This window comes from Serinus canaria, chromosome 3 (genome assembly GCF_022539315.1).
Source record: "Serinus canaria isolate serCan28SL12 chromosome 3, serCan2020, whole genome shotgun sequence".
NCBI lineage: Eukaryota > Metazoa > Chordata > Aves > Passeriformes > Fringillidae > Serinus > Serinus canaria.
Genome location: NC_066316.1, coordinates 13,661,894 through 13,674,882, shown reverse-complemented (window position 1 = coordinate 13,674,882; position 12,989 = coordinate 13,661,894). Strand labels below are relative to the sequence as shown.

The 12,989-nt window shown below is 39.1% G+C and overlaps 2 protein-coding genes across 5 annotated transcripts in view; one reads left to right on the top strand and one right to left on the bottom strand.

Annotated features, from left to right (window-relative positions):
• LOC103821325 (serine/arginine-rich splicing factor 7) overlaps window positions 1-12,989 on the top strand; it is a 1,055,603-nt gene that overhangs the window by 87,776 nt on the left and 954,838 nt on the right. The gene's annotated exons all lie outside the window — the stretch shown is intronic.
• SOS1 (SOS Ras/Rac guanine nucleotide exchange factor 1) overlaps window positions 1-12,989 on the bottom strand; it is a 43,455-nt gene that overhangs the window by 28,022 nt on the left and 2,444 nt on the right. The window contains exons 2-7 of one of the 3 annotated variants that reach the window (XM_050973228.1): window positions 11,210-12,451; window positions 6,413-6,538; window positions 4,069-4,200; window positions 3,336-3,500; window positions 1,707-1,916; window positions 1,136-1,279 (exon numbers count right to left, since the gene is read on the bottom strand). In XM_050973228.1, coding sequence (XP_050829185.1) covers window positions 1,136-1,279; window positions 1,707-1,916; window positions 3,336-3,500; window positions 4,069-4,200; window positions 6,413-6,454 — 693 coding nt within the window. In that variant the 5' untranslated portion in view covers window positions 6,455-6,538; window positions 11,210-12,451. The remainder of the gene's footprint in view (window positions 1-1,135; window positions 1,280-1,706; window positions 1,917-3,335; window positions 3,501-4,068; window positions 4,201-6,412; window positions 6,539-11,209; window positions 12,452-12,989) is intronic. The other 2 variants (XM_050973229.1, XM_030236507.2) reach the window with 2 other exon arrangements.

Below are 12,989 nucleotides of genomic sequence, written 5' to 3'. Positions count from 1 at the left end.
GCATTAAGATCTCCTGCTTCAGCCTTCTCAAGAATCAACAAACCCAGCAGACTCAACCCTCTTTCTGCATTGTGGGCCTCAACTCCTTAATCCTCATGGTAACCTTAACTACAAGCCTATCTAGCCTATCCTGTACCAGAAAGCCCAAAACCAGACACAGTACACCAGATCTGGTCTCAAGTTCTACACAGAACTGCCAGCAACAGATTCCGTAATACAATCCAGGAGCTAGTTAGCCTTCACATCCGATCTCCAAGGATCTCTCAGCCCTGGCAAGCAGTGCTGCTCCTCAGCTGAGACACTGCATGGGGTTGTTTGTTCCCAGGTGCAGAATTTCATGTTTGCCTTTACTCAGCTCTAGGAGGTTCCCATAAGTCCATTTCTCCAGCCTGTCAGGTCCCACAAGCAGCAGCTCTGTCCTCCTGTGTGTCCCCCCACAATTTGGCAGCACCTACCAATGAGATGAGGCAGACCTCCTTCCATAACACCAATACCGACTTTGAACAGTATCAAACCCTGAGGAATGCTGGCATCCACTGCTCTCCAGGTGACCTTTGTGCTGCTGATAACAATCCTTTAAAAGCCTGACAGCTCAGCCAACTGCCCACGTTCTACAATTCAACCAATTAGGCTGCAGCTCACCCATGCTATGACAGACTGTGCTGAAGGCCCTGCTTATTCACATAAGAGATAATAACTGCTTTTCCCTTTGTCCACGGATACAGCCATCACTCTGAAAGCAGACAGCTGGATAGCTACAGTTTGTCCTCCGGAAATCTGTTCTGGCTTTTGCCAACCACATTCTAGTCCTTCACATGGCTAGATGTGAAGTCCAGGAAGATGTGCTGATCTTCTCAGGCTCTGAGGAGAAGTTGACCAGCTTCTAGTTTCACAGGAACCTCCTCATCTGTGTTGAGTTTTTTTCACCTCCACTTTAAATAGCCACTCTAAAAACTGAGATTTTGAGACTAAAAAGATAAGAGCACTTTAAAAAATGGACAGTCCCTTCATCACAGTGGGGCTGGAAGAAGAAATCTGAAACTGAAGAAAGCCAGTTGGAACAGAGATCTAATTGCAAGCATTAAAATATGAATAGCAAAAAAACCCATCAAAACCCACAACACCATTCTCTTACCTCTGCCATATCTTCAAAACAGCTGCCTACTAGTGGGTGAGGACTACCTTCATCTGTCATTTCAACAGTGTCCTCTATATGACCCAGTAACTTCACGCTAAGTTCATGGATGTCTGATATACGACTAAATATATTTTCCACATCCTGCAATAAAACAAGACAAAAGTCAAACGTGCAAAGCTACTCTGTTCTGATGTGAAAGTCAAGAACTTCCTTAAATAGAACAAGATTTTACAGTAATTGTGATTTATGTAAGATCATAAAATGTATTTTGAAAATAATGAATATATAAAATATATAAAATGTACATTATTGAAACATGACAAAGAACAGTGACAGATATCAAAATTACAGGCCTGTAAGTGAACATAAGTAAATGGGAAGGTTTCTTCCACAGTCCTACAAAACCTGCAAGTGCTCTTTTACTATTTCCAAATCAGAACCCAAGAAAAGTGCTTTTTCTACTACTGACACATTAAACTCAACAACAGTTAAGTTTGGGAAGTATCCACCTATATTTATAGATACGACAGTAGGTGCCGTTTGTGTTTGTGGTTTGTACAATACTTACATGAGATGAAAACAGTTTGGAGTTGGAGGCATATGGCTCTCTAAAAACTCTGATAATGAGATTCAGTTCCCTTATATACTGTCGAACTTCTGCCATAAATGACTTCACTAGGTCATAATAGGTTTGCTCCCCTGAGGTGGAGGGTTCTTCATCAGATAAAGTTAGTGCACTTAAATCTTCTACATCTTGATGGAACATATCCATTAATACCTAGGCAGCAAAGAGAGGGAAATCCACAAAATGAGAACCTTCTCGAGATTGACTAGTAAGTTACCAATAAAGACAGCCTATTATTCTCATGAAATCAGACTGATGAGCAATAAGATTGATGTATTATCACTCTGCAATCAGGTCAGCATTACAAAACCAACATCCACTGCTATGAATTTGCAAGTCATTACTTGCAGTGGCAATTTCTGAAGACTCCCAGTCACTTAGACCAGTCCAGGCATCTCTCCAAGAACATGGTCCTAAAATCAATTACAATTTTAAAAGGTGAAGTACACAAAACCAATTAGCATTTAGCTGAGTTCTATTGCTCTGAATCAGCAGTACACAACCTAAGTTTCTGAAGATACTCTCTGAAGTTAAAAGTTGTGTGTATTTTGGCTTTTCAGCTTTAACTTTACCAGGAACTCACACATGATCACGCTCAGAACCCTGTGATCTACCTGCAATGAACACTGGCCTGTCCAAAGGTTGCACATGGCCCAGTTTCTGTCCTTAACTACTGAGCTCTCTTGTTAAAATGAACCCTTGAGGAAGGGCAGCAGCTTCAGAAACCAGTCCTGTTGCAGAACTACACACACAACAGGAACTCTAAACACTCTGACTACCAGAGGTCCCAATTCATACCCAAGCAAGATTTACCAAACACAAGCAATCAGTAACTTAACGTTCTCAAGAAAAGTGGATCACTGAACACTTCCTCCAAATGTGGTGTGTGAGCCAGTTGTCGTTACGACAACTCTCTAAATGCAGAAAAATGCAGGACATTTTGCATGAAGCCTGACTTCTGAAGCTCTATGAACAGAAGGTGATTCATGTTTCAGAGTCAGTGACTGTACACAGAACTTGGGTTAAAATGAGAATCCTAACTAATTCTGGGGAATGGGACATTATAGCATCACTACTGTAGGAAATCACATGGAATAATCCAAGTATTCAAGGGGACCCCACCATTTCTAACTTTCCTTCATAGATACAGTTCAGCACACTGCTAGGAGATTCCAGGCTGTATTCACCAGGCCCATGTCTCACTACTAAGGAAAACTGGGCTGAGATGCTAAGGAGATGGGGGTTTTGTTTGACCCACTGAAACACTACTTTTTACAGGCAATACAGTCTTATGTTAGTGCTGCTTCACAGTATTATTTTAAGTATTCACATGTTGCTGACATTAGGCAGGAACAATCAAGAGAAAGAGAGATTTAACAAGCACAAGCAAGAGCTTTATAAGTTCAATTAGCTTTCTGATAGTTTTGTTCCATTACTGGAACCATATTTTATGACACTAATTTCTTCTCAGAAGATATAATATTCCATGTACTCACTAAGAAAAAGACATTACCCTCTCAAAATTACCTATAGATTTAGTTTGTTAACTTGACAAACCAGAGTTGGGCTTACCTTATCAGCACACATTGCTACTTTAATATCTTGTTTTGTAATCTCATAATGTCTTATATTCCGCACATAATTCCCAACCAGTTTTAAGATGTCTGCAGAAATGTATTCTAATACTGCTACTATGTAAACAGACACTTGGTGGTCAATTTTGTAGCCTAGAACTTCCTGAAAAGGAAAAAACAAAAAAAAAGAAAACAAAACAGCATTTCACTGTTACTCAGTTGATGAAACAGACACTGTAGATTACAACTCAAACCAGCCAGTAAGCTTAAGACCCTGCTCAATAAAGATTCACCACATACCCACAGCCTATTTTAGGAATAGAAATACAGGAGTGTGTAGGCCTAGAGAAGAAACAGTAACATTGGAGATGCTGCTCTATTAAATGTGGAAGTGTCAAGAGCCAACTAACTGTCCCAAAATCCTCACTTAAACATTTAGGGCTATTTCCACGAGTTTCTTGAGTGTTTTCTTAGTCATGGAAAATAAAAGACAAAAAAAAAAAATCAAACTTATACTATGGGTTCTTGGCCTTGTTTGTCCGAGAGAGAACTGAGTGATTTTTAACTCAGAAATAAGTATATTCCATTAACTAGAACACTTAGAACTATGCAACCAACACAGATATTCTTAATTCTTTTACTTCACAGTTCAGGCAGCACACAGACATTATATAAAACAAAGGGGGTGACCTTTAACTGTGTTCTGAATGCAAGATTCCATCACTGCTTACCTTTAACAAGGGATGGATTTTTTCTACTGGAAGAGATAACGGATTCCTTCGTTTCCTCTTCTCAATAGCAGACTGGGCATCAGCTATTGCCCACTTATCAATAGGATGGGGGAAACTTTTTTGGACACGATCCTTAAGACAAGAAAACATGACCAAGGAGTAAATGCACCATCTGAACGATCTCAGCAATGTAACTGTGTTATCAAACTGCTTTCTATTACTTAACAAAGAAATGGTTGCTAATAGTTGTATTTCAACTATAAAAGCTTTTACAAGATGTGTAAATGTTATCATTTTGCTACATGCTGCTCACTATGTGCATAAGGCTGTTTCCGGGTATCGTTATCAGAGAATTACCTACTGCTCAAAATTTAAGAATTAAGCTGCAACTGAAGGCACAGTTTGCTTCCCTTGTGCCCATGCCTGGTGACCAGGTCTTTGAATACATGACTACATACCTACACTTTATTCCCTGCACAGGATGGTCACTGAACGAAATGACAACAGCCTTTTTTTTTGCCTTTACTGATCAGCATGTGTCCATTCTGAACAAATGCAAACTGCCCTGATGATGACAATGAACATAAGAGGGGAAGAAAATGTTCAACAGCACCCACATATTCTAAATCAGTTTCAGGTTACAGGTGGGCCAGACATGGCCCAGTTTATTTACTCCTCCCAGCAGTGCCTGAGGACACCTGCACACTCCCAGGCATTGAACAACTCTCCTGCTGGAACTCACATACAGGTCTCTGGAGATTTGAAAGTATCACCTTTTTTTTTTTTTTTTTAGCCCTAGTATCCACAGATGCCAGAAACTTATTTTCTCACATAACTTTACATTTTCTTTTTTAAGACCACATTTCCCACTAACTGTTTCAGTTGCTCACTTACGTAAATATGGCTCCTGTTTGAGTAACCATGAAATGAGGAAGACGAAGTTAATGATCACTTACAGAGAGCTGGCACAGGAAAAAGTACACAAACAAAAACCTTCTAACAAAAAGAAGTGACAGAATACTATTCTCTAAAGGTAATACCCAACTTTTCAAAGTGCAGGCTTTCTTTTTCCCCTCATAACACTTCGGCAAAAGGAAAGCAGAGGTCCTACCAGAAAAAAGTCTGACTCACTATCTTATATCAATTCACACTCCTAGTGTGTTGACTGAACAAGGAAGGTGTCCCAGGGTTAAAAAGAATGTGTTTGAGCATATAATTAAAAACAGCATCATTGTGAATGAACACCAAGGGGGTAAATGGTGGTTGCTTGATCATCTCTACTTTTTGTATTTCTCCTGCCTCCACAGCCATAAGACTCATAATACAACAGTTTGTGTCAAGGGTTTTGTCAGTGTTGTTTAAAACAGCATTAAACAACCCTCCCCAAAGCTCTTGTCTCTTGAGCTACCAGACCAGAACGATGTTGCAAAACAGGTCAGCCATTAAAGGGGACACTGGAACACCACTGGAGGTGTCCGTGTTCAAAAGGGAAGAGGAAGAATGAAATTCATCAAACTTGAGCTCTAAGACAGACACATTTTTAAGGGTTTTTTTGTCAGTGAGGTTTTATTTGCCATTAGTCCACTTTCTTCAGAACGTGAGAAAGTCACTTTGCACAGGCCCTGGCATCAAGCACTGGAAAGCAACAGGCACACAGACTCTGTAGCCTGGCACCAAAATCTTTAAATCATGGTTAAGAACCAAGTGCTACCAAGATATTCATGGTCCTACAAATTTAAGTGATACAGCTTCACTAATTTGTTCCTCAGATGGAAAAACTCTTCAGCTCAACCTCTCTTCTTAAACACTGAACTGCTCTGCTGAGCAGCAGAGGCTGTAGATCTTCGAAGAGGCAATGGTAAGAGATGAGGTCTCTGAACAGGGGAAAGAAGTGCTCCTGAACTCTTTCTTTTTCTGAAAAAGTGACTGAACTGCTTTTGTTGTAATTTCTGGGACAGCAGGGGATAGATCAGTCTGAATTACCATGCTGAAAAAGCAGCACAGAGCCTCAGACTAAGCAGCTGTAGTTTGCACACAATATCAGTGGGGGAAAAAAAGGTCTTTTGAAAGGAACCAGTAAGCTTTTTACATAAAAAACTTACACTTACCATCTATTGAAAAGTAATACAGCACACAGACAGTTTTGCTGTGCATTGAACAATAAATTCAACTGATAGGAAAATGAGCTATTAGGGAACTCAGTAGGCTTTATGCAGAAAGCTGCGCTACATAAAGATACATAATTACTGGTTTCCTTTTTGCATTGTGAAATGGTTAATATAGTAGCTTTCATGCAATACTTCAAATGATTTGCAATAACGTTTGTAATAAGTGTTCTCTATACCTCTACATCCAGAAAACTTCTTGGTTGAGCTTGACACAACATATTTAACAACTGAAGAATTAACTCCTCCACGTACTGCAATGCATCTTCAGTAGAGGAAAGCTTAGGATGGACTTGCACCTGAACCTAAAGGAAAGAAGAATTCAAGATTTGAATTTTGTTCTTCCCCAAACTACATGCTTTACTTGCAGAAAAAAAAGATGACAAAACCCAAGCCAAACAGCCCAGAAAAATAAAATAATGTAGCTCTGTTAAGGTCCATCAGACAAACCTGATCGAAACCCTCACACCTGACAGAGATACAAATCTCAAATCTTTTATGTACTCAATCCACTAGAAATTGTATTTAATGTCAAGAAAATGGTTAATTAATAACTGTGCTTAACGGTGCAATTAGAAAAACTTTTAAAGCCCTTGCATATACTTATCTCTCTCCACTAGCTCTTTAACCACTGTTTTTGCAAGAGGTTTCAGCAGTGGGGGTTCTCCGCCTTTGACACAATTCATAACAACGAAAAACACAACATTTTTCACAGAGCACACTACAGAAACAATGATTTCAGTAGCATTTATTATTTCAAATTATTGAATCCATTCTCAGCAAGCACTCATAAGATACACTCAGAAATTTGTTTCCATAGTGTTTTTTTAAATGATGTCAAAAAAAAAAAAAAAAAAAAAACCACTTCAAAAAAGGCCACAGTGTTGTCCTGGCATTAAGTGGTAGCTGAAAAATTTTGAAAATTTGGTCCAAATATGTTTACCTGAGTGTCTATTTTCTTACTGGTGCAAATTCAACAAGGAACAATGCCCCTTGCTCATTCAATTTTTTTTCCAGACAGTCATGTAACTTCTGAAACCTGAGGCATACTTTTCCTTTGCACTTCTGTAGGTCACAAATTAGCACAGTTTTAACCAGCAAAAATTTCAGGTACACAAAGCTCAGTGCTTCAGAGCTTAAACAGACAGTTTAATCTCAGTTCTACACCAATGGTAAATATTATGCCAGAGCAAGCTGACTGCTGACTTTCGCAATTCATCTGTCAAGCCCCAATTTCATCATTTTACTGTTCCCCTGCGCACAATTCAAAATGCCTTCAGTTCTCTCAATCACTAACATGAGAGCCTAACAACTCTGAAGCAAAACCCAACAATCTGCCTCATCCAAATGTTAAACCCATGTCTATATTCAAATAATGCTGCCATAATTATTTAATTTCACACCTGAGTCTTAATTCCTTTTTGCAGTTATAACAAGAACTAAATGTTATGAAGTTCAAACACACAAGAGCCTCAAACAGAAATCCACCTGCCTGCTAAGGCACTCATTAGTCTGAAAGCTTCATGTCTGGGCATAGTCCTGGTGCTCACTTAACTGCTGTTGGGATTCAAATACGCTGGATCACGCGTTTGGCTTCTTGCAGACTGCACACCCTTATTCAGCAGGTCTTAAAAAACACCTCCAGAAGTCACTGCTTTTTAAACTTAAAAGCAGTCTGGCAAAAATAGAACAGAAGAACTTCTCTCCATTTGACTAGCTAACACAACTATTTTGATTATGCCAACAGTTTCACTTTTCCTAAGAACTTCACTATGCACAGCTAGAGTGTGTTTGTAGAGCTACACGAATAACAGCATGCCAGGCAGTCCCAAACATTATTTACAATTCAAACACTGACATCTGAAATACTGTACCAGCTTGGAACACCTTAACACCAGAAATTACAGACTTGCCAAAGTGTTCTCTTAAAGAGCAAAGCTGATCTGAGCTGTCTGGAAGATCCTGCCTTTAATGTGTCCTTTTTTTAAAGCAGAACTGAACAGATTTGTATTACAGTGTCCCTATATTATACTCAAGCACTCTGTATTTCAAGAAGTGTTAAATTACCAAATCAATTCAACAAAAATACTCTAAAAATACAGAACATGATGAAGAGCAGCTCTATTTTCTCCTTTACTTAGAAAACAGACCAGACTTTAATCACCTCATTACAACTCCTTTGGTCTGTAACACACAGCCTACAAGAATAAGAACAAACAAAAATACCACATCAGGCCATAACCTGAAACATTATCTACAGTCAGCCAAAACAGAGTCAACAATGATAACCTACTCCGAGTTCAGGAGATAAGTTTCATTTTCCCTAAGCATTTTTGTCTGGGACAGTGACAACATCCTTCTCAAAGGCCACTGCCCAGCTCCACTTTAACAGAACATCCACCTTGGCAGAAGAAAACATCATGAGTTGCCACTGGCTTGCCAACACAGCTTATCTATATTAAGTAGATGGTAAATAACCTTCATTGCTATGTGACACTTAGTATGAGTTAGGGTTCAAAGTCATGCAAGTGAACAAAAGAAAGCAACCAGACTAACAAGGAAAAGTACAGCATGGTTTGGTGCACAGTTATCACAGAAATGTGTAATTTCAGTATCTGCACTACTGTAGTACCCAAAGGCCCAGACTGAGAATGACAGAGTGTTATTTGAGGGTACTCAGTGCAAGTCCCAAGTCCATTACCTAAGACATGATGCAAGATTTAGTAAAAGAAGACAGAAATGGGAACATCTGTTAGCATAAACCATCACATGATTAGTTTCAAAAAAAAGAGAAAATCAGGGGCTTTCCATCTTTCTCATAAAGTCATCTCAGATTTTAAATTAAAAAACCTGGGCCACCCTGCCTTATCACCCTTGAAAAGGGGGAGTATGGCTAGAATCCCACCAGATCCTTCAATCCCGCTTAGGAAAACACATGATAAAACAGACTAACAACTTCTGAAGTGTTGTGATGTTTAGATCAGATTCTTATCTAAACATTTAACCTCTCCCTTAAATAATGACAGAACCATTCCCTTCCCTCCTACATGCTTATGATAAGGGAAATTACTAAAATAGCAGTTTAAAAACTTTTAAAAGAAGCTTCAAATCTTCAAAATACCTCATAAATTGCAAAGGGCAAACACAACCTACATCAGCTACAAATCCCTGCCACCATGGCTGTTTTCACTCAACTCATGTATTCACTTTTCTGCATATCCAATCTTCTCAATCTTTCCTAATTCTCAAAAGAGAAATAGCCAGTTTTCTTTATTTAAAGATAAACAGAGCCAGCATTTCTTCAACAGCTGTTCAGGATCTGCTTAAGAACATCAGCAGAGTGCCTGCTTAAAAAAAAAAATTTAAAAAAAAAAATATATATATAAAACACATAAAGAAAATTCTACAATATGAACACTTGGCTTTTTTTTCCCCCTGCCTTTTTTGTCCTCTTCCCTTAAAATCCACAAAAGCATAGAATTTCTATCAGGAACAGCAAGACCTTAAAAATTAGGCCACCATAAATCTAAACTGGCAGAAAAAGTCAACAAAATCAACAACAAAGAAGGAAGTGATTAATATATAATACAAATATAGCTGATCTTTACTTAATAACCCATAGCAGCTTAAAGTCTTCTCAAACCATTTTTTTTTTCAAACTCTCCATATTAAATTAGAATATAAATATTCCCACAAGCCTCACAGGGAGCAGTAGAAACTTTAAACCAAACCCTGAGAAACATTTCATTTCAGGGATCTGCAGATCTAACAGCTTTGGGTTAGACAGGTTCAGCCTCCCAACAGGTCCGACACAACAGCTCCTAGGCTGGTCACAGGATGAACCAAACCCCAATCTAAAGTGACACTCAACAGCTTGTTCTGCACTAGAAGGAGGTGTTTGATAATAGATAAGGAAGACACAGTAAATTTAAAAATCTGAGTGATATATCCTCAGGAACAGTTTTCAGTTACCTCTTCCTCAGTGGCCATGAAAAAAAGCCTAACAGCTTGCTTGTACGCTGAAAAATTTCAATTTAGGATGAAAAATCCTGGCTACAGAGACTTCTTAGAGCAACTTCACCTTACATGAACACCAGCCTTATTCTTCCAAATCATCATTAACAATCAACACAATCAGGTTCACAGGTGTTCTCTTAAGTGCAGAACACACCAGGCAAATCCTACAGCTTCAGAAAACAATACCAGACCTGAGCCCATCAGGAGCAGCAGAAGCTCCAGCAGCTTCAGAAAAGAGCATAACAAAAGGAAACAATTCTAAAGGAATTCTAAAGGAAATAATTCTAAAGCTGCATAACAAACTGAAATAAAAATGAAGCTGCAGGTTACAGATATTTTTTCATAACTGGGCAAGATTACCACTGTACTGCAAAAAACAACTCCTGCTAAAGAGCAACTGTACTTCACTGCTGAGCATGGGCTGTGCTGCCAGTCTGCCCTGGAGGCAGCTGAACGGCTTGTAAAAAAGGGTCTAAAGGGAAAAAGCATGGTATTTACCACATCATACCAATCATGGAAGGAGTTCTGTAATGAGACAACATGCCAAACCACCCTCCAAAGCATTATCAGAGAAGATAACACTTTACTGACTGCAAGTAGTTTTCTAAACTGAAAATTTTCTAAACCTTTGGAAATGGATTATTAGTAGAAATAATCAATCATAGAAACAAATTTGGCAACAGAGGAGATCATTCTGGCAAGAATTTTCTTCAATTCAGCATCTTTTAAAGTCTTCACTAATGCTTTAACTCTCATTTTCACCCAACACATCCTTTCCTTATTTTCCCTCAATGACTAAAAAGCCACTGACAAGCTTACCACTAAACACTCCAGGACAAAGTACTTTATGTACACCTTGCATGGATGAGTGTTCTTATAGAGTCAGCACTCCTTAAAAAGGTTTTTCTATTCTTGTACATCTCTGATGATATTTGGTAACCCTGACCCTGTTTTATTACCTTGATCAATTAAAAATACAGGAAATTAAATCAAATACAAATGTCTTGGATGCACTCTTCAGCAACAATTCACCAAGGATGCAGGACTTGGATTTTTTGCTGATATTTCTGCTGATGTCTCAAAAGGGCAGCAGTATTACACTGCTTCACCTGAGCAGGTGAAAAAAGTCATGCAGTGAAGACTTCAGCTGTAGGAGGTTCTTAGTTTTATCCTCCACAGCCATCAGAAGAACAGATGACCCAGAGTGACCAGAAATTAAGAAAGCTCAACATCTTGTGTGAAGCAATGCTAAGAGTAAGAAGTGACATTCTGAGTAGCAAGTGGCAACGGGTTTGTCACCAATTTCAAGAGACAGGTAATTAAAAATCGGGTAGAAATATCTTTGTCAAGAGCAGCTTCCTGAGAACTCTGTAGTGACTGGAGCAGCTTTTCCCATGTCTTTTGCTCCATGAGAAGTCCAGATGACACATGGAGTCCCTAGAAGCGTGCTGTGAGGAACAGTTTCCTTAACTCAGGAAGCAAATCCCTTCAGCTGCCAAGCCACACCAGTCCAATCATTCTGACCACAACAAATTCCAGCAGTACCCCTGGTCAATTGCTCAACTGATTCAAACCATCCTGAGGTATGCAAAGAGCAGAACATTCTTTTGTTTTTGTCCATCATCAAAAGGCTTAAGGTATCCATCGGTAAGGATGACATGCTTCCTACTGCAAAACCAATGGATCAGGGAACAAGTGCATCATACAATTGCAGAGAAATTCTGACTCCATAAACAAGTTATATCCATGAGATGAACTCATAAAGAATGATGCTCAAGAAAAACTATCCAAAAGGTAACAACCAGAATAAAGTGTGTAAATTCACTAGCAGAGGAACACCAGTGCTGGAAGAGGCATCACATGGCAGGTGTCACTCCTGAGTCTGTTTTCCAAGGTGCATTAAAAGTTGTGTGTCTCTGTCGCCAGGTACCCGAAACCTCTGGTGTTTCAAATGTCTTGAATCCTTCATCTTCAGCATCTCACCTTCTGTCCATCCTCGCAACTACAATTTCAGACATATGTTGCTATTCTTTCTTCCTTCCTTGTACCTCTTCACCAGGATTACTGCCTTTCGCCAGCAAACAAAGATCCCTGCAACTCCTTTTTTGCAGCTTCAAAATAACTGTGACCAGGCAGAGGAGAATCTCACTTGACATCATTTTCTTCCTAATTGAGTGCACTGGAGTCTATCGTGACAGCATCTGAAGAAGAATCAGAAGAAAAGGGATTACCTTATGATTTCAGTGGTACAAGAGATGCTCTTTGCAAATGCAGCTGTTCTGAGCAAATGCAGTTCTACTGCTAAGGTTCACGTCTAATGAAACACAAGGCATGGTCTCCTGTAAGAACTGCCTGATGTAGGAAGAGATTTATTTTTACTCTATATTCTTGGGCTTGCTGCTTGATAAAAAATAGAATCAAAAAAATCCACTGGGAAAAAGAAAGCTTTTTGCAATGATTCAACAACACCCATTTTTTAAGAAAGCAATCCCGAGGCTGTAGTTTGAGCACTGCATTAGAAGCCAGCTCACAGTTACAAAAGGGCAATGGCATTTTAATGATTCAGTCCACGTGTGGCAGCTTTCCCTGAGAGCTGCAAACACTCCATCCTGGTATATGTGCTCTTACAACGTTAACTTAAATGTCACTTAAGGGACTATTAGTCCTTAAGGGACTATTAATTCAACACATGTCTCCACAAACTGTTAAGTCTAATTTCCAGCTGTGCAGGAAGTCACC